Source organism: Monopterus albus, unplaced genomic scaffold, assembly GCF_001952655.1.
Source record: "Monopterus albus unplaced genomic scaffold, M_albus_1.0 scaffold345.1, whole genome shotgun sequence".
NCBI classification, from domain to species: Eukaryota; Metazoa; Chordata; class Actinopteri; order Synbranchiformes; family Synbranchidae; genus Monopterus; species Monopterus albus.
Window position 1 is genome coordinate 304,850 of NW_018128225.1, and position 22,385 is coordinate 327,234.

The following is a 22,385-nucleotide window of genomic DNA, read 5'->3' on the forward strand; positions in this document are numbered from 1 at the left end:
CTCTAAGGCATTTGTTTAGCTAATTATTTGTTGAAGTTGTTATCTATTTTGGTGAAGGGCCAGGTTAATAATTACATATGTAAAAAGAAATGATAACGCTAAATCTATTTACCGATTGGCACCGGGTGATGACGTCACTTCCGGTTTTAGCGATTTCACGTTAGTAAGAAAGATGGCGGATGTAAGGCTCTTGTTCGCTGCATGTGTATTCATTTTCATCTGTTAGGAAACGTGAAAGAAGCAATGCCGTTAGTTATGATATGTGTCAGTTGACATAGTATAGTTAACATTTGCTATGATTGTTTTAAAAAGAGTTAGATGTGACGTTGAGGAAGTTTATTTACAGTTGTGCATAAGCTAGCTGATACTATGCATTTGAATGTGTGTTGAAGTGTACCACCATTTATAGTATAGATATTGGTTAAATAAGCATAACTGACAGTGTTTATTGTATTGTTTATTTGCAGTTTTTACCGTGATGTTATATGAAGAGTGGACGGTAAATGTTTTGATCTTGCTACGACCTCTTCATTGACTACAGTTTAACTCGGTGTTAAGTCAGAGTATCAACACGCTGCACAAGAACACTAAAGTAATAATAGTGTTAAGAGTTGAGTACAGTTGTGAGGTTTACACTGCCTAGTTTAAATTTATGTCAGGACCTTTCAGTTTTATTGCCCAGTAGTGTGCTCAGCGTGATGGTCTTGGAGATGTTGCTGCTGATGCACACATTTTGTGGCCTCCCTGTTGGTTATAGTAAGTGTGTGGTTATACAGTCAAGAAAGAAAGTCACTTTCGGCTTTTCCCGTTTAGGGGTCACCACAGCGAATCGTCACACTGACGACTTGCATGTTGACATTTGGCACATGTTTTACGCTGGATGCCCTTCCTGACGCAACCCTGACTCGAACCTGGCCACAGCGGCGAGAGTGCTGTGCCTTAACCACTAGCCTACATGGTGCTAATTTTAAAGAATTGTTAAGAACAAGCTGGACTGACCAGCTCCTCCTCTCTACCGATCTCTAGAGCAGGAAACTTTGGAAGACACTAATTGGGTAAATTTAATTAGCACATCGGATTCAGTATTGGTGACACCTAATAAAAACCATTTGGATCAGGGCAAAAAAGCTTAAAATAATATTTTAGAATATCTGATCTCATTATCAAATTTCTTTTTAGCAGAAAGGACTAATGGGTACACCCCTGATGGGTTTGTAGGGTGTTGTCCTGGGTACCATCTTGATGCAGTCTATGATGGGACAGATGCTGAGGCACAGAGTGCAGCCCGTACACTTGTCAGTCACATAGGGAAGGTGGGTCTCTGGATCAAATGTTATGGCCTGACAATAAGGAAATATTCATTACAGGAATGAGGCAAATAAGTCTTAAAACAGAGAAAGTGACAAATATGACAGGAAAGAGAGAACTATTTTATGTCACAGACAGACTGGCATACCTGGTATCCAGAGTCGTTGCAGGTCATGTAACATTTACCACAGTTGATACACATCTCTTCATCTATTTCTACCTGAACCTGAGAACACAGGGGAGGGTCGTCATTGTGACTGATTCATATTCATCTTACTTTTAAGTAATTATCTATGATATTTTATTTGTTTTACTAGGCTTTGTCACTACCCAATGTATGGTAATGTTCTGAGGCACACACAGAGTCTGGCAGTTCTGTTACTGACACTACTGCTGCTGCTATAACTGTATGTGAAATCAACTGGAATTCTCCTAGAATACTTTTATCCTATCATCTTGTTTGAATAAACTTTATTGGAACTGTCACTGGGCAAAAACAATCAAAGGCTTTGCCTTTACGTCCAGTGTTGGCTCCATGCCTTGGCTGGTCAATTGATCTGTACATTTTGAAGGAAGAGGTTAATAGGTTTTAATCTGCCTTTCTGCATGGCCAGAAAGGCAGATTAAAATGTGTAGTATAATCATACCAGATCATACATGACAAACTGTCTGTCCAGGTCCATCTCTGGAGAACATTTATTTTACTATTTTCAATTCTGACTTTGTATTAGACAAAACTATTACTCAGGTGACTAATGATGATTATAACATTAGAAATTCACAGATTCTTATTTAATGATCATGCAACGTTTGGTGAAAAGTGATTGGATTCCTGGACTTATGTTAATTTTAAAACTAAAAATCACATGACAGATATACCTTATAATTGTTAGAATTTAATATGACTACAATTTTTTTAAGTGTACCTGCTCCATGATGTTGAGTTCCTGGAATGCTCCAATGTGCTTCAATGCTCTGGCAATGACATCCTTCAAACACAAACATAACCAGACACACACACATGCACAAAGCACAAATGTTCACCAATAACCAGACACATGCACAAAGCACAAATGTTCACCTGGTTAAAAACAGATTTCACAGAAGAAAGCATAACGCATCATGATTAATAATATTTTTGTGTGTGTGCCTCACACCTTGACAGCAGGTACTGGTTTTTTGGCCATGTTGACCCGAGTGATGTTGGCTTCAATCACGTCAGTTTTACCAGCATCTCTAAGCTGTTTCTTGTACTTTGCAATGGCTTCTGTCTTCTGCTGGAGGTACGGACCAAAGCTAGGAAGGCTCTACACAAACACACACATTGGTCTTACTATAACTGTGAGGACACTCACATACACATTCATAATGCATTCCCTAGCCCCTTCATCTAACCATAGCCATCACAACTAAATGCCTCACCCTAACCTAAACCTTAATCCTAAAGCCAAGTCTTAAGTCTCAAACAGCAACAGCTGGTGAAAATGTCCTAAGTCCCATGATATAAATCTCAAATGGCCCTCACTAGCATAGTACAGCACACACAGACACACACAATTTAGAGGAAAGATCTGATAAAAGTTGAACTAAACAGTTGTGATAGTAGAAAAGTTGGCGTACAAATAATAGAATAATAAATAAGTGGTGTCTCTCATAACAAACATCTGCAAGACCAAACAGCCAATCTAGCTGCCTTTGATTCACTACGTCTCCATAGAAGTGACGCCAATAACAGTAGTTAGTCCCTATAATTGCAATAACAAAATTATTGGTAGCAAGTAGCAGTACCTTTCCAACCAGATCTTCCAGTCTGGGAACTGGTTTTCCTTTCTGGTGTCTCTCTGATGGAGGAGACTGACCGTCCCAGTCTTTCAGCTCCAAGCTCTTCAGGTATAACAAGGCTTTGAGACCTGAACGCATACATTTGTCAGGATATTACATTTAGCATACATATCTCAAAACAGTAGCACCTGGATATGGACATAACTTTTCAGACCTGAACAGAAAGGTAAGGTTAAAAAGCTCTCCAGTGAGTGAATAGAATTATACCATACTGTATAGTACTCTGGCAGCTGTATTGACACCAGTGATGAAAAGCAGTTTTAAATCAGCCACATCAGAGTAATACAATTCAGAGTTTAGTTCAAAATACAGATCTTGTTGAGATAAACAAGAACCAAAAAACAGTTCCCATTGGGTCACTGTTTGGGCTTATTAATGATTTAAAGAATGAAAAGATTTGTCAAAGACTAAGAACAACAAATGTCAGTGCGAAATTCAAAGATAGTTACAGTACAGGACACTGTTAAAGACTTCAGAAAAATTTCTAATTGTTAGTCATTTTTTGTTTTTGGGTCCAATATGCTAGATTAGCTTGATGTTTTTTAAGCTAAGGACAAACTACATACCAACACAATAATCCTCAATCACTGTGAAGTCCTGGTTCTGAATTGCACTGCACACCTGTTGTAATTAGACAGAGGGAGACAGACAGATGTCTATCAACAAGAACATTATCCAAACCAAGTTGTGTAGATTATTTCTGTTACAATCAGTGTACTTTTGTAGAGACATATTTCAAAATTAAATATGCTTTGTTAAGGGCTGCTGCCAGTGACGAAAATGGGGATGGTGTCATCACTTCCCTCCACTATGCAAAAGTGAAGCCAAAATATTATGAATATGGCAGCTGCTTGCTTGCAACCAGATTCTGCACAGTAGTGACCAGAAGTGGAGTGACAGCACTGGACTGCCAATCAAAGCTCTCAAATCAACTGAAAGACACCTCTTTTTATGTCATCAAATAACTTATTTAAAACAACCTTACCAGAGAAATGACCACTTGTACACGCATCAGCATGATAATATCTACCAAAAACAAACACAGAAGTGACCTCTGGGAAAAGTTTGTCTGATTTGTACTTTGAGTTTTTAGTGTGGCTCATGTCACATGCACTAACATGGAATCTAGGTGGATTCCCCTAGAATCCAGAATGGATATTTTAAGTACGTTACCATCTCCCTGAGCCAAGCGGCTGTTCCCACATGCTTCAAGGCTGCCACAATAATTCACATTCCAAAGAAGCCCCACCCAACCAGTAACAATGACTTTTGGCCTGTAGCACTGACTTCAATTATGATGAAGTGCTTCGAGCAGCTGGTCATGCAGAATGTCAAGTCCATCCTCCTCTCTCTCATGACCCATTTCAGTTTGCATACAGGTCAAACAGGTCCACAGAGGATGCCATTTCTGTTGCTCTTCATTCAGCCCTCACCCACCTAGATTCAAAGAACGCTTACATGCATATGCTGTTCCTAGACTTCAGTTCAGCATTCAACACAATCATTCCCCAGCAGCTTACACAAAACCTGGACACTTGGGACTCAGAACCTTTCTCTGCAACTGGGTGCTGGACTTTCTAACAGGGAGGCCACAAAATGTGTGCATCAGCAGCAACATCTCCAAGACCATCACGCTGAGCACAGGGGCTCCGCAGGGATGTGTGCTCAGCCCATTGCTCTTCACACTGCTGACCCACGACTGTGTGCCAACCTACAGCACCAACCACATTGTCAAGTTTGCAGATGACTGTAGTTGGCCTCATTACCAACAACGATGAGGCCAACTACAGGAGTGAGATGTGCAAACTGGTCCAGTGGTGTAAGGACAACAACCTCTCCCTCAATGTGGGGAAGACTAAAGAGATTGTTGTGGACTTCAGGAGAAAACCTCTAAAGCATCCACCACTGACCATTGACAGTGCTGTAGTGGAGAAAGTGAGCAATACCAAGTTCCTGGGGGTGCACATCTCTGAGGACCTCTCCTGGACCAACAACACCACATCACTGGCCAAGAAAGCTCAAACACACCAATACTTCCTCTGCAAACTGAGGAAAGCCAGTGCCCCACCCCCCATTATGCACTCACAGCCTCCTGCCTTCAGAGAGAAGGTACTGGAGTCTTCAGGCCCACTCCACCAGACTTACAAACAGCTTCATCCTCCAGGCTGTGAGGATGCTGAACGCTGTCCATTACAAATTCCTTGTATTTCTCATAATAATACTTGGCTGTCCTCCATGTGTGCACAGCAGAGGGAGGAGGGTGAATTACAGGGCAGGTATACTTTGTACACTAGACCAAACTCTAGGAGAAGGGAAGGCCCCATTCATATCTCTGGGACAGGTTTCTGAGGTAGTTGAAAGTTCTTGAGCAGCAAGGTGTGGATGAGATTTGCCCTGAGATGCTTAAGGCTATGGATATTTTTGGACTGCCTTGGCTGACACACTTTTTCAATGTTGCATGTAGGTGTGCTCATCACTGCACTTTCTAATTATTAGTAGTTACAGTAGTGTAATTATCACCTGTAACAATGACGCCCCAACATGGAGAAACTGTAGTCCACTCTCTGCAGAGTCAATACCGCCGGTGGCCAGAATAGGGAAACCAGGAACTGCTTTGGCGATGGCCGATATTGCTCTGAGGACGATGGGTCTGATGGCATTACCTGCACACATTGTTAATATTACTAAGTGCTTGGGAGAATCGCCTCACTAGTAGCTACCTCAGTGTACTGTATACGTTTGAGGATAATACTGGTGTCTTTTCATTTTACCTGCGAATACTACACCTACAGTAAATGGGTACCTAGACCTCCTAGACCTTTGGTTTGTGTTAATTTCAATACCATGTGAAAATCAGGATTCTGAGATTTGATGTTTTCTCTTTATTGGTAACCATCACAGTTACAGCCTTACTTTTGGGTCAAAGTATGTTGTCATTAAGTGGCAATGCAGTGGCAATTAGAAACTCTTCCTTCATGGTGCTTTTAATCTCAAGCCTTTGTATAGGTGACTGTGTGTGTCTGTGTGCAGATTTGTGTCTACACTATGTATGTTTGCTTGTTGTCAGCTATTATTCATATGAATCACTTTTTCCTTTTGACTTCCTCTTATGAATCTTTCCTTTGTGAGACCCTCTAGGTTTATTGGAAGTGCAATACAAAATTGACCCTTGACCCTGGTTATTAACAGTAACCGATAAAAAGGGATTGTGTAGGTGTTTGTATGTTTGTGTATGTCCTTACCAGACACCCCTCCATATGTGCTGCGTTTGTTGATTCCAACATATGGCCATGGGGAGCCATCTGCCCTCAGTCCCATAATACCTGAGACTGTGTTGGTGGCGGTGACTCCATCCGCTTTACCTATGAAACAGCACAATTGTAACAATAATCAACATGTATGCTAGACATTTTTACATGTATACATTGTCAAATTTGTATTATTCAGTACCATGTCATGACAAACAGTAGCAGAAATGACACTGTGGAAAGTAAGTGTGATGAAGTGTGTTTACCTTCATAAGCAGCCCTGGCAATGTCAGCAATATTGGTAACATTTGGCGTTAGTTTGGCAAAAAATGGAATGGAAACAGCCGCTCGCACCCAGAGACATATGTTACGTACCAGCACTGGGTCCTAGTGACAAACACACACACATAAAAGCACACCTGTTCATTTTTGTTAGATTAAGTGTGTGTGGTCCGGCGTTACTCATGTTGTGAGGATGTAAATCTGTTTACACAGTTACACTGTGGGGACTTGCCGTCCTCATGGGAACCAAAAGAAAGTCTCCAAAAAGTAAATAATTTCATTTCAGAATGATGACATGGTTTAAGGTTAGGGAAAGGGTTAGTGTTAGGCAAGGAGTGGTTATGGTTGAGGTTAGGGTAAGTCTCCAGGAAATTAAGTAAGTAGGTGTTCTTGATGTTTCTTATACGATCGTTCATCAGTCTTCAGTTGACCCAGAAGTCGTTCCTGTCGTCCGAGTATTGAGGACATTATATCAACTCTGAGGAGTGAGGATTAAGCAGACCAGAGGAACCATGAGCAAGGATGCATGAAACGATCCTTTGTGGAAGTTTTATATGAACTGACATGCCCATTTATCAGAAATCAGTTGGTGATTGGATGCTTCAGATGAACAATAGGAGGAAAGGCTTTTTTCAAGTTCTCTCTCCTTGCATATTTTTCTCACATCTTACATGGGTGGGACTAAAAGGCAAGGATAAGATGAAAGTGAGGGGAATGACGACCCATATAAGAGACTTGAAAAACACCCATTGTAATATCCACTGAAGTTATGGAAACACAACATGGGTGTGTATGTGTACCTGTCCACAGGCCAGTCCCATGCCTCTCTCTCCCATCCCATGAGGACAAGACAGATTTAACTCCAGTGCATCTGCTCCTGATTCCTAAACACAAAAAAGTTTCTATTTTACACCTTCCCAAACCAAACAGTTATAACCTTTGTATGTATTGTGTTTATAATAATTACACCAAAGTTATGACATGCACATTCTCTGAGTGGATGTGACTTGATTGTGTTTTTCTCACCTCAGCCATCTTGGCTAGTTCAGTCCAGTCTTGCTTGTTGTAGCTACACATTATACTTGAAATCACCACCTGACAGAGACAGAGAAAGGTTCATTTTTAAATGTGCACCATATTCCAGGCCCACACAAGAAATGTGATGTGACGTGACGAGAACCCTACATTGTTGGGGAAGTCCTTCTTCAGCTCAGCAACTGACTGACACCAGTAGGCTGCTGTCTTCTCACTGATGAGCTCAATGTTGAGGAAAGAACCTTGACCTGGTCCATACACATGACCAGAAGTAGTGCCACGCACAATACGAGGAGACACGTTGGTCACCAGATCCTGCAGGGAAACAGCTTTATTACGATGACATGACATTCTCTCTAACAAACAGTTATTCCCATTTGAACTTTTTTTTAGAACTTGCGTAATGTCTTTACATTTCCAAGCATCCGTAAGAATACCTAAAGTAGGTAAAACAATATACACTCAGTTGGCAGTTTATTAGGTACATATAGCTAGTTGTGCAATACATTCTCTCTTCCTGAAGGTGATAATGTTCAGTTTTTGTTCAAACTTTTACAGAGACATGTTGATTAAACTGAGTAGTTATTTTGGAACATGTACTGTAGCTTGTGCTACAGAGGGCTGTTTCTGTCATTTAGCCTAGCCTCACTGATAAAAATAATAGAAACACCTGTCATTATAATGCAATACAATTAAAACAGCAGCACAAACTAAAGCTTCCAAAATGGATCGGGATCAACAAAGTCAGAAATGTTGCAGAGCCTTTTTCAGAGCCTTGTAGCAACACTTTGTGGACTACAAACAGCTACTGTAATGCTGCAGTTATTTTAAGGATTATTTTGAACTTTCCTTTACTCCATTAGATACAGTAGGTGACCCCTGACAGGAAGTGAGTGGAGACATGCAATAAGGGTCCCCGGATGGACTCACAACTCTCCATCTTCTTATCACTTTTGCTACCAGGTATTGTGTAAAATTAAACCCATTGTTGTGCACTTTTTATCCATGTGACTGCTATGTGTTTGCGTGTTTGTGTGCACCTTATTCAGTGAAAATGTCTTAGTCACAGCGAAGCCCCATCCTTGCTCAAAAGCTCTTCTGATCATAGGCATGCTAGTGGTGGGAGTCGCAGAGGCCAGGCCAAATGGGTTGGGAAACTTTATTCCACAAACCTCAGTGCTGATGTCCACCTGATCTATAGCACTGTAGAACAATGGCAGCTTAGGGACTGGGTCCACTGTTTGTCCATGTAGGGACTACAGAAGGAAGGCAGGGGAGATAGATATTTTAATGACAACTCTAATATAATAAATCAAATGTAGTTAGGCCTGTATTGAACACATGACGTACTCTTGTATACTGCATTCGGAAGCCAAATCCTATTATTACAACCACCAAGGGTGGGGGTAACGTTTTAACTGGTGTTTGTTTGTTGGTTGGTTAGATTGTTTACAGCATAACTCAAAAAGTAATGAATGGATTCTGATGACATTTTTGGAGGGGTAATGTATGGCCCACAGAATAACCCATTCAATTTTGGTAGTGCTCTTGATCATCATCTGGATCCATCCATCCATTATCTATACCGCTTATCCTGGAATCAATCCCACGTTGGGTGAGAGATGGATTACACCCTGGACTGAAAGTCTCAATCCCTGAACCCTCAAAGACTTTAGTGACATCACCTGTAAGTGACTGAGTACAAGAGTCTGGAAGGGCTGGAAATTGTATAAATAGGAATGAGACAGTGCTTTGTGACTTAGGCTATCACATCACCTTGACAACACCAAAATGACATCATGGTTCTAACTATTGTGGATTTAGATCTTATACGTTTCTCACTTTCTTAACAGCCAAGATACTTAAGGGACCGACTGGCTGATTTAAACATGGTCTAGGCTCTTGCCTGACAGAGTGATCGAGGGGCAACTGTCAATTACCTAATCAATTTAATATTTTTTTGTCGAAATGGCATCATTAACCAAAAAGGAAAATAAAAAGTTGATGAATGAAATGAGTGGTTAACATAGGATGTTTATGTTTAAGTTGCAGTATTTTTCAGATGTTTTTGTCCAAAGCAGCACACAAAACACTAGAATAACATAAGAATGATTGTTCATTTACTGTCAAAATCTCGTCGAATTTACCTGTATGTATCTGTGAATATGCCATGAAGCCTGTTTGCCATCATTCACTGATTCGACGGTGGTGTTTGCCAAACCCACAACATCTCCTCCTGCAAACACCCAGGGCTCACTAGTCTGCATGGTATCTGTGTTCACCTCTGGGGTACCCCAGGTTGTCATCTTCACAGGAGCCATGGATTCTGTCACTACCGACAGGTTAACATATGACAACATGTTATTGCCCCATTAATGTTCTGCAATCACCCACTCCATCAGTCAGCAACAACTACAACAAAACTGAAATGGTCAAAGACTTCATTTTTGTTTTTAATAATAAATACTGGTTGATTGCATACAGTACAATATACTGTATGATACAATTTTCCTACATCCAATATAAAAAGTAAAAACATAAAAACAAACATATAAACAAAAATACACAAAATTAAAGATAATACCTTTCAGAAATCAAGAAAAGTTTTACGTAGACCCTTGGCTTCATCACTACTAATTATAAAGGCAAAGCATACAGTGTCAGGTGACTGGTTCTTTACCTTGTGGCTCATTGAGCATGGAACCAAAGGCACTGATGATGTAGTCAGCCTTCAGCCTGACAGTTTGGTCCTCATCCTCCAGCCAATCACCTTCCTCAGTTTGCTCGGTGCGACAGAACTTTAACCCGGCAACCCGGCCATTCTTCATGATGATCTCCCGAGGAGACAGAAAGGGCAGGAACTCACACTGCTCCTCCTTAGCCAGGTCCATCTGACAAAAAAACACATGCATTCAGTATTCTCTGTTTATCTATGTGTCTAGCAGTTGCTCTGTCCCACATTCATACCTCTTCAGGAACAGCTCTGATGTTAGTGAACCCCTTCCTGAAGCAGACGTACACTCTCTTGGCTCCACAGCGAAGAGCTGAGGTGGCGCAGTCAAATGCAGTGTCACCAGCCCCCAAAACAATCACTACACCTCTTAACTCTGGCAGAGAAGGGCGACACGCACACATGCCTGGACAAAGTGAGACAGAGACAGAGACACAGTAATGTGAGATTGATTCTGAATAAGAAATATTTTGCAAATCTAAATGTATTTTATATTTGAACTAGCCCAGGTTTAGAAGGTTGGACATTTCCATATGTTCCCTCTTTTTTAGACCAAAGCTCAGTGTGATTGACCAGTGTGATACAAAGTGCAAAACTGAATGGATATGGAAGATGTTAATACACCATCAAAACCACAAAATGGATCTTGACCCATCTTTTCACTTTGGAATACTACAAGACTGACTGGCTTTTAAAGGGTTTCGAGATTTATCCTTGGCTTCGAAAATATGAAGAGTGCACATTATAAGCTTTTGCAGTAGTTAGGGTCTGATGTGGACTACATCAATTCAGGCAAATCAACCCAATTCAAATAATCACTTAATATTACAATAATTCCGAACAGTTCAATGAGAGGAACAGAATCACTGTTTCTGCCTGGAAATAAACAAAAGTATTAGATAAGAGAATTGTTGGCCACAAGGTACAGTCATTCAGTCTGAGTCCAGAGTCCCCTCTCCACCCGGCCGGGTACAAACGCACACTCACGACTGCAGCACCATCATCCTTCCTTCCTCTGACCCACAGCTATCCCAACTTTTATTTTCTCCCGGTTACACCTCCCGTACACTCCCCTCCTCCTGGGAATTGTCTAGTTTAATTTACACTTGACTTCACTCATACCTTGCTTGCTGGCTGAAGCCACCATGGGTAAAAAGTCTTTAGAAGTGAAGAAGCCTTGATCCATGGTTAAACCCTCGAAGATTTTAGTTCTGTTGGCCTGAGGAAGACCTGGAATTACACATACATGCAAAATCACATACAGAGACACACACACATATACAGTACAGTAATGCACTGTAAGAAAATGCATTCTAACACAGGTTGAATAGATACAATGTGATTGTTACAGGGCAGTCCAACAATTCAAAAAGTCCATTATAACATAGTCTCACATAGATTTGCCATATGAAACCATGCTTGCATAATAGTTGAAAGCGCACACACATACATATACATATACTGTATGTGTACCACTCTTAAAGATGGATTCAAATGTGTAAAGCCCCACTGGATGAACTTTAGAATTTACATCCAAGAAGTCAAAAGCAAAGCTAGTTTCTAAAATGATTTATAAGAGGCACCCACCAATCCCAATGAAGACAGCCTTAAATCCTTCCTCTTTCAGGGATGTCAGAGTCATACCGTTAACACCCAGACCCTTCTCACACACCACCTGTGCACGTAAACCAACACACACACACACAGAATTTTATAACATAACTGTAGGACATTAATGGTCAGAAAGTTCTTGATAAAATAATAATGCCCTACTTAATTTTAGGTCCAATATTCAATCAATCAAAACTGTGTAAGTATATTATCTTTACTATTATCTTTCATTTGATCACAGTGTGAATGTAGAATAAATACTACTGAGGACTGTGAGGCAAAATGGGTTGCTTGTTTAGTGCTGATTTCGGTGATTTTCCACCCAGCATGGTGGTCTCAGCATGTTCAGTATTTCTTAACATGCTGAGGCAAATATGACCATTAACAACAAAAATACCTAAAATTCACTTTTATAGTCTAACAACCAAGAGAAGAATAAAACAATTATTACATCATATATTATATTATGTTCATGTAACCTTGGACACTACAAACACCATTTTAAATGATGTATCAGGACAGCATGAGGTGCTACGGTTCATACCTTTACTCCCAGGTCTTTCATCAGCTCTATTTCAAACTGGACCACATTGTAGGGCAGCCGGAACTGAGGGATTTCTGATGTGCTGCATGAAAGGACATAAAGTTTTCAATTTCTTTTTCTAAACCTTATACCCTGTTGGAAATTGTCTGAGAAGTATCTCCTCTTACCAGCTTGAGTTTCCAACATGCAAATTAAATAAAGGGGTACTAGGAGTGATTCTTTGCATCTCCTCAGCACTGTCAGTGAGCCTGTCAATCTCTTTCTGTCACAGGCTTGCATTCAGTCACAGTGACCCTGCCTTGAACCAGCACTCCCTCATTAACACCAAATAATGTCCAAATTATCCTGTAACTGAACAGTCAGATGACTGTCACACTTAAGATTTTGCTAAATTAATGCCACTAATTCGTTTATTATTATGTTTGCTCTTACTAAGGGTTTTATATAAATTTAAAATGGTTACATCACTTTTAATATATCTTAATGTATTTTAAACACCTGTTGTTTAGAATTATGTCTGCTACCTGTGTAACTGTAGTTTTTAATATTCTCACAACTCATAGTATTTAAATAGAGAATTTCATGGATACAATTTACTATCATACTAAACAATGTAATTACTTGACATACTTTTCAATCATGCTAGAATATGCAGTACATTATGGAGATGATTATATGTTACCTAAGTCCTCCAGTGTACTTCTGTCTCTCAAATATAGTAATATTATTATATCCAAGACGGGCCAGGAAAGATGCACAGCTGATTGATGCGGGGCCACAGCCAATCAGAGCAATAGGGCTGTTGTAAGACTCTGGCATCTCGCTGGCTGGTGGGAGTTCTGGATTCCTTATTTGAGCAATGCCCATCTTACTAAACACCTAGGAAGATAACAAACACATATGAAAAAAAGCTCTATCAACCTGAATATATGGTAACTCTTAACACAATAGAGTAGAATAGAGTCATAAGTTTGCCCCCCACAAAAAAAATCTTCTCCTTAGGTTTGAACCATTGTCTCTTGATGAAGACAGTGAGAACTGGTTGTAAAAGCTAGTATGTGACTTTAGGTTAAGAAAATGTGTTACTATTATTCCCTACTAATAATACTAACTATTATTCCCATTGTCAATAATGATCTTTTATACTCACAAAATAAATAAAAAACTAAACTCAGAAATGTCAGACATCACGATCTAACATTAGCTATGATTAGCGAACCAGTTGTTATACCAGAACAAATAAGGCTGTAGCAACAAAACCCTTAAGTGTACTGAACTTATCAACACTTAGATTTATCACTTATAAATTCAACTTTCCATATGCCAGTGAAACAATATATTATTTCTTCTTTTAAAAATAACAGCCTCACTTCAACATTACCTTAATGTAAACCAAATACTTTTAATCTTAAACTGAAAGACAAACCCATGAACAATATTCTGAGTTTACTAATTACAGTGGTGTGAAAAAGTATTTGCCCCCTTACTGATTTCTTATCTTTTTGCATGTTTGTCACACTGTAATGTTTCAGATCATCAAACAAATTTAAATATTAGTCAACGATAACACAAGTAAACACATCATGCAGTTTTTAAATGAAGGTTTTTATTATTAAGGGAAAACAAAATCCAAAACTACAAAACCCTGTGTGAATAAGTGTTTGCCCCCTAAACCTAATAACTGGTTGGGCCACCCTTAGCAGCAACAACTGCAATCAAGCGTTTTCGATAACTTGCCATGAGTCTGCCACAGCGCTGTGGAGGAATTTTGGCCCACTCATCTTGGCAGAATGGTTGTAAGTCAGCCGACTTTAGGTTAAGAAAATGTGTTACTATTATTCCCTACTAATAATACTAACTATTATTCCCATTGTCAATAATGATCTTTTATACTCACAAAATAAATAAAAAACTAAACTCAGAAATGTCAGACATCACGATCTAACATTAGCTATGATTAGCGAACCAGTTGTTATACCAGAACAAATAAGGCTGTAGCAACAAAACCCTTAAGTGTACTGAACTTATCAACACTTAGATTTATCACTTATAAATTCAACTTTCCATATGCCAGTGAAACAATATATTATTTCTTCTTTTAAAAATAACAGCCTCACTTCAACATTACCTTAATGTAAACCAAATACTTTTAATCTTAAACTGAAAGACAAACCCATGAACAATATTCTGAGTTTACTAATTATGCTGTTGTATAGCAGACACATAGATAATTATCTAATAGCTGTATATCTGTATGTATATTGCTGAATAAACATTTTTGGGGTTTTCAAAAACAATAACAATCATTCACATATTGGACATATCAGTAAAAATGATGGTGACATAAGCTGAGTCATCTGAGGAGCTGCTGGTTATAAACTTCTACAGTTCTAGTTTTCAAAGACAGTTCTAGAAACTGTTAATGTTTCATACAGACACCTCAGCAGCTGTAAATATATTGTACCTCAGTTGCAAACTGTTGCAAGCCTCCGATGTTAATAGGTCCTTCCTCAGAGGCATACAGGTTGCAGCCTCCTACACACAGGTCTGATGTTGGACAAACCATTCCACAGGTTAAACCCAGGGGGTTGTCAGATAGGATGGCTCGCGCTGCCCCATAGTAGTTCTAGGACATGTATACAGACATTTACCATAGTGTTGTTACCTATCACGATTAGCATATTCAGCATGATCTTTTTTTATTTATTTTAAAGCATAAGAATACCAGTCAAAATAAGCTGTGTGCATACATGCAACTGAGGGTATTTATTTTAGAATACCTTGTTAGAAATACTTGTAATAAATGACTTGATGTCCATATTGGTTGGGCAACTCTTCTGGCAGGGAGCATCTGCGCATTTTAGACATCTAAACACAGATTTGACTTTTATTTGACAGTTTAACCATGATTAAAATCTTTGTTTCTAATCAGACTGGGCCAAGACAGCAACAAATGTCATGGCAAACATCCAACATTGAACAACAAAAGGAAATTAAAAAAGAAAACCTTAAAAGTCTTGAACATTCTACAGACTACAATCCAGCTGAATGTCACTGAATTTCAGTGGTGCTAAAGTCAGCAAGCTAACATGTTTAACAAGCGTAATGCTTACCATGTTCACCATCTTTGTTTTGTTGTGCTAATTAGCATTAAACAAAGTACAGCTGAGGACACAGCTGAGGACACAGCTGAGGATCACTAGTGTTGTAGGCTTTTGGGAATAAAGCAAGTGAAAAAGAATAAACATAAAAAAATTACTGAAGTTTTCACCTAATGATGGTACTGTACTAGATGAAAGGTCAGGGGGCCAGCAAAGTGATGTGGTGAACATGACTGTGTGTATCAAATATCATGATAATCCACCCAATAGAGAATATGACGTTGTCATCACACTGTGTTGAATTTTGGGTAAATGCACCATTTTAGGAGATCACACTCATCCATCACAGAGATACTGTACAGTATACACTGCATACATCTATAAATTAATTTTAAAAAATACTATCTCATACAGCTACAGTAGCGGATGCTTCAGCTACATTCAAACGTCCACTTTAGTGTTCAGTCTGAGCACAGGCAGAAGAGAATTTGATTTGTCTGCAGTTTGTGTCATCTGCCGACAGCTGCAAACTAGGGTCAGCTCCCAAACTGAAGAGTTACGACCAGGGTGCAGTCATTTTATTAGCCAAACAAAATAAGAATGTCTGCAGATAAATACAGCACATATCTGCCAAATGGTGCCCTGTCCCAACATTCAACATGGCTTGATGCGTTTTTGTAAAATTTAATGACAATCTATTCAATAGTTGTTGAGATATTTTAGTCTGAGCATCCCTGAAGGCATCCTGCTAGCATGACTTGAAATTGCAGCAGTAACACTCAATGCCTGCAGGTGGCACAAGTGTTAAAATTGCAGCAGTTATTACTTCCCTTGCCTGAGGGAGGTGACATCAACATGTCTTCATCTGCAGTTCTAAATGACTGTGCTATTAACCTTCCTTTCCTATAAGTGGTGCAGTTTAACAGGCGTGGAACTGTTCTGGCAATGACCATTTAGCTTCTCACTGCAGAATCCTCAGCCTGCTAAATGTAAGTGAATGAATTTGCAGATGAATTTGTGAACTATGCATCTAAAAATAACCAAGTCATTCATCCTCACCTCAGTGCTTCTCGCAGAGCTCCACGCTCGCTCAGTGTTGTGTGTTTGATATCATCAAAATTGTTCTCTAGCTTCAAACAAGACTGAATAAACAGGAGTGGAGGAAAAAGAATGAAGACAGTTATGAAGAACAATTAAACTGACAACGGAAAATTGGGGAAAAACAAATGTATTGATGATACCATGCAGCCAGCATCAAGTTGTGCATCTTTGTGTGTGTGTGTTAGCTTATATCTTACACCACAGTTCCGTTCAGGGTTTCTCTTCCAGTGTTTCTTTTCTTTCTTCTTGTCTGCTGTGGACACGATCTCAGCATGAGTTTTTACCCTGGGATTCAGAGCCAGGATGTTCTGCAAGAAATACAGTGAAATACATCTGTACATCAGTAAAAAGAGATAGGACTCTAACTCTTGATTCTTAGGCTTTCAAACACACAAAAAGAATTTGGTTTATTTCATTCTTGGTCTCTATTAAATACCTATAAAAACAGATTTCAAGGATGACAGAAAGGTTCTTTAGGAACAGCACCTCACGGGTCAAAAGGAGGGTGGAGAGGATCACTGCAGACCCCTCACACCCTGGACACAATCTTTTTGAACCCCTCCCCTCTGGACATGTACATACACACTGAGAGCCACTGTACCAGAGTCAAATTCCTCATGTGTGCAACACACCTGGCCAATAAGGCTGATTTTGATATGAGGCTGGTTTTAACAGATCTCAACAATTTATGAGCGTTATCAGTTGGAGACTGCTCTGAATATCGCAATGTGATGTTTTGTGAGGTTCCAGTTTCTAATAGTTTAATATCAGGTGTCAACGGAGCTGTAAAAGTGAGAAAGTATGGAAAAGGCCCAGGAAAGAAGTAATGAAGGGGCACAGGTAGTTAAAGCAGTGCCGGCTCTTGATGATCCGGTATCAGAAATGACCTTACAGGAGGAGCTTCAAGAAGCCATTAAACAGATTGTCTCTTTACAACTAGAAGTCCCACATGACCAACAGGAGGATTTGCAAGAAATACTGAGATGTCCACTGTTTAAGGAGGCAGAGTCCAAAAAGACAAACAGACAAGGAAAAAGATGAAAAAGCATCACTCAACTCAAAGGAAAGCACACCAGTAACAAAAACTATCCTAGTGCAGGAAGAAGAGTATATGAAGGAGTTGATAGTAAACTTGTATTCCCCCCAATGGAGGAGGAAATGGCAGACCTGTGGAAAGAAGAGGATGATGAAATGGAGGAAAATGCAGAATCATGGATGAGTGGAAAAAAGAACTGGATTTCAAGGAGAAAGAAAAGCAGCAAGAGAAGTTGGAAAAGAAAAAAATAATTAAAGAGCAACAGCTAAAATGAGTAGAGTAGGAAGTTAAAATATTTAGTAAGCCAGGATAATCATAAGACAATTTATGGGTTCTCTGTTTACAATAAGTAGTATTCAAATGTGTAAAGCTCAAATGAGAAATGATTGTATTGAAAAATGAATAAAAGTGATTTCACATTTGGAGAGAAATGTATAAGTGAGAAAAGGAGAAGAAGACCAAATCAGGGGAAAAAACAGAACTGAATCATGGTGACAGGCACTTCCTGGAGTGACCAAGAAGATAATGCAACAGCTGCAACTGACAAACTGCCTGAATGCCAGAGATTGTTATGGTTTTGGTCCTGTGCTCCCTGTTTTTCTGTTGTTTTTCCATGTCTCTCCATGCCTGTCACATCCTAGCCAGCATAATCAATCATCATCATGTTCACCTGCTACTCATTACCTCCTGGTTCAACTCCCCATATATATGCCCTTTTCCATTAGTTCCCTGCTGGTTTGTAATCACACACGTGTTTCTGCACTGCAAGACGTTTTCCCCCTGCTCCTGCTTGAAATCTTACTTGTACTTACCTGATAGGCTGCCTGTTTCCAGGTCTTGTATATTGGCTGTGCCTTTGGCTATCTGTTACCTGCCTTGAGTGTCTTACCTGCCATCTCTAGTCAGCTGTCTGCGTTGAGAGACACGTCACATTGACGGTTTGAGCCTCAGTCTCTGCCTGCTCTGAAAAACTCCATCTCTAGATGTTCACCTCTCCGGTGAGCACCTGCCTCCATTCATCTCCAGTTCTACCTCTGCCCAGAGGGCCTGCTACATCTGCGCTGATTGTCCTCCGTGGTTCCTGCCTTCACCTTCCCATGTGTCCCCAGCTTTACTCGTTCAGCCTGCCTCGTCCCCAGCCCCATGCTGCTCCTTCCACCTGCCCCGTCCAAGACTCTACTCTGTCTGCCAGTCCAGCCCAGAACTGGCTCAGACTCTGTTCTTTCTCTCTCTATTGTCCAGTAAACTTATTGTCATACACAGTAAACTCTACTTTATATCCAACTCCCTCTGTGTGTGTGTGTTAGTACATTGGGTCCAGCCAATACGGGACATAACAAAGATGACTGTTAGTTGGCAGAAAGAGGACATTTGTTTTGGAAAGGACGAAGACTATGTGACAAGGAGCCTTTAAAAACCACAGAAAAATTAGGAACAGGAGCTTGTACAGCAGTTGCTGCCAGAAGCTCTGTCCGATTGTTTTTCCAGAAGTTCCAGAAGACTGAGAAAACTAGAGAGCAGCAAGCCGAGAGCACATCTGATTTGCAGCTTCTCCCCTACAGGCCACATTGAAAATACTCAAGTACAGATACCTCTAAATTGTACTTAAGTAGATGTACTGTTATTTTCCACCACTGCTTGAAACTATTGCTTCATCTCTAAACATGCATGCCAGCACCTCCTCCCTGAGCGTTTGTTATGCACAGCATGTTACGTAACACCATAAAACCATATTAGCACTACAGGAAATGAACTTTTAATCTTTATTGCTGTGGCATGTTAAAATGGCAGAATAGCATATTGTTTAAGAAAGGGAAGAATAGAGCATGCAACTCTTTGTAAAAAACTTTGTAAAAAAGAGCATTTTGCCACCCAGGCTATAAAATGTCTGCTGGGACAGCACACAAACTGTTGAATCAGTTTTTCCACCTGTCATATAGTTAATGGTATTTGACTGTAGGTTCATTCTATTCATGCAAATCGTTTAATGGTGTAGTAGAGTCCCTAACAGACAGTGATTATTCACTATTCAAGTCAGAGCCTCTTTGTCCCTTTAATATACAGTATATTATTTGCTATAAAGCATTACAAACCAGCCAGGTTAGAAAACATCCATGTGCTGCATATAAGTAGTGGCAACACAGTATATGTCAGCTTATTTCAAGCTCTTCAGTATTCAGAGCCATCAATACATGTAAAGGGTTAAGAGTTTGAGGTGGTTTCACTCCCACTTTCATTTTTACTTGATGCGTCATTGAAGACAATAGAGAAAAAAAAGAGGAAAACCAAGAAACAAAGACATACAATGATTTACCTCAATGTCTGGAGGATCTTTACTCAACATGGTTCTGTTGGGGCTGGGAAATAAAGCCTTCAAAGCCTGCTTCTTGAGTCTGTTGTTGGCTTCTGGATCGGTGGTCTGTAGCACTGTGCACACGTTCTGCACCAATTGGGATGGTCTGAGAAGAGTCTGCCCCAAGTGGGACGGTCTGAGAAGAGTCTGCCCCTACCAGGCACACTCCATACACTCCTCTCACTAGAAGAAGTGTCAGATACAGTGTAGCCAACTATTTTCAATGGAAAGTGGCAAAGCCTGCTCAAGAAGTTGCTATATGTCACCAAATTAAACATCAATTTGATATTGGTGACGCAACAACCTAACTACTATGTTTACATATAGGCTGTGCTACGTTATTAAAAGTTAAGGTTAAAAAAATGAAGTCAGACTAATTAGATATATCAGTAGATATGCTTTTTTTTCCAACTGCTATCATCACATCACTATGTATATAAATCTACCTCTAATTTCAAAACCTTATGTAGCCTGTACAGACTATGGATATATCATGGACAGAGTGGGCACTGGATTAACCTCAACCTAGTAAACTCTGTGTATTTTCAGAAAAATACAACCTAATTATTTATTTTTAGCTTGAAGAAAGAAAAAGAAAAATCACTTTACCCAGACAAACAATGGGGATCAGTGAGTGGTAATTCAGGCACGTGTACAGCTCCCTAACGCTTCTCTCTGGCTGCTCATTGGTTGACTCAACATGCAGCTATCCTCACAGTCAGTCTAGAGAGGTACAACCACACAGTGGAAAAACTACATTGAAACTGTAGCTTTGCAAACTCTGTTACTTCACACTGGAAGAAGCTGAACTACAGCAAAGCTACTCTAGACAACTAAAACAACTTGAACACTGGTCTAAAAGGGCCCAGCTTCTACTACTACTTCTCAGAGCAGAATCTTCTGTTCATATAACACATGTGGAGTCTCTCAATGTTGTTATTCAAAAGGCAGTTAGGGTTAGAAAAGCAATGGTAAAATGAAAATAAAAAATCATTCCTTTCCTTTTATGGCCCAAAAATTATGAAATTGTCCCGAACAGTATCTTTGTAATATAAACATGCAGGGGGAGGCTGCAAATATGTGAAATGAACCATTTTCATTTTATATGTTGATTACACCTATTAGGCCAAGCAGAAGAAGTTTCATACCAATAAAATACTTTTAACTATTGTTTTTACATTTTTTTTTTAAAACTTTACTGTATATACAATATAACAGGAGGGTTAAGACAACCAGTAGACTGGTTAAAGGAACCATACAATGTCTTTTCTGTCAGAAACCTCCTGATAAGGTACAGGGTAGACTGACAGATAGTGCTGTTATCCCTCTCTGAGGGTCAGAGTTCAGCAGAGCCAGGCACTGGGCCAATTTCTAGGTCCATTGCATCCAAGCTCTGATTAATCAGATACTAAAGAAAACGATCTGGTCCAAACTCCACCTCATGAATCTATGTTTAACTCCATGCTGGAGGGCTCTTGTCCAGTCTCCTTTCTCTTTACAAACCTGATTCCAAAAAAGTTGGGACACTGTACAAACTGTGAATAAAAAGAGAATGCAATGATGTGGAAGGTTGAAATTCCAGTATTTTATTCAGAATAGAATATAGATAACATATCAAATGTTGAAAGTGAGACATTTTGAAATGTCATGCCAAATATTGGCTCATCTTGGATTTCATGAGAGCTACACATTCCAAAAACGTTGGGACAGGTAGCAATAAGAGGCAGGAAAAGTTAAATGTACATATAAGGAACAGCTGGAGGACCAATTTGCATCTTATCAGGTCAACTGGCAACATGACTGGGTATAAAAAGAGCCTCTTAGAGTGGCAGTGTCTCTCAGAAGTCAAGATGGGCAGAGGATCACCAATTCCCCCAATGCTGTGGCGAAAAATAGTGGAGCAATATCAGAAAGGAGTTTCTCAGAGAAGAATTGCAAAGAGTGTGAAGTTATCATCATCTACAGTGCATAATATCATCCAAAGATTCAGAGAACAATCTCCGTGCGTAAGGGTCAATGCCGGAAAACCATACTGGATGCCTGTGATCTTCGGGCCCTTAGACGGCACTGCATCACATACAGGAATGCTACTGTAATGGAAATCACACATGGGCTCAGGAATACTTCCAGAAAACATTGTCGGTGAACACAATCCGCCGTGCCATTCACCGTTGCCGGCTAAAACTCTATAGG

General features: G+C 39.8%; 1 protein-coding gene across 2 annotated transcripts; it reads right to left on the bottom strand.

Annotated features, from left to right (window-relative positions):
• Positions 1-881: 881 nt before the first annotated feature.
• On the bottom strand, positions 882-20,283 carry dpydb (dihydropyrimidine dehydrogenase b). Of its 2 annotated transcripts, XM_020625095.1 has the most exons (25): positions 20,154-20,283; positions 17,001-17,111; positions 16,762-16,844; positions 15,382-15,469; positions 15,066-15,227; positions 13,284-13,480; positions 12,602-12,683; positions 12,034-12,121; positions 11,569-11,676; positions 10,683-10,852; positions 10,396-10,606; positions 9,863-10,047; positions 8,756-8,971; positions 7,866-8,030; positions 7,707-7,775; positions 7,481-7,564; positions 6,665-6,785; positions 6,393-6,512; positions 5,671-5,813; positions 3,717-3,771; positions 3,097-3,218; positions 2,466-2,615; positions 2,235-2,297; positions 1,457-1,534; positions 882-1,340 (listed from the first exon to the last, which is right to left on the bottom strand). In XM_020625095.1, exons 1-25 carry the CDS (start codon positions 20,181-20,183, stop codon positions 1,176-1,178), a joined length of 3,066 nt encoding a protein of 1,021 aa, XP_020480751.1. In that variant the 5' UTR covers positions 20,184-20,283; the 3' UTR covers positions 882-1,175. The 2 variants fall into 2 exon arrangements, with proteins under 2 accessions (XP_020480751.1, XP_020480752.1); XM_020625096.1 differs by lacking the exons at positions 882-1,340; positions 1,457-1,534; positions 2,235-2,297; ... (4 more) ...; positions 6,393-6,512; positions 6,665-6,785 and adding an exon at positions 6,808-7,158.
• Positions 20,284-22,385: the final 2,102 nt, after the last annotated feature.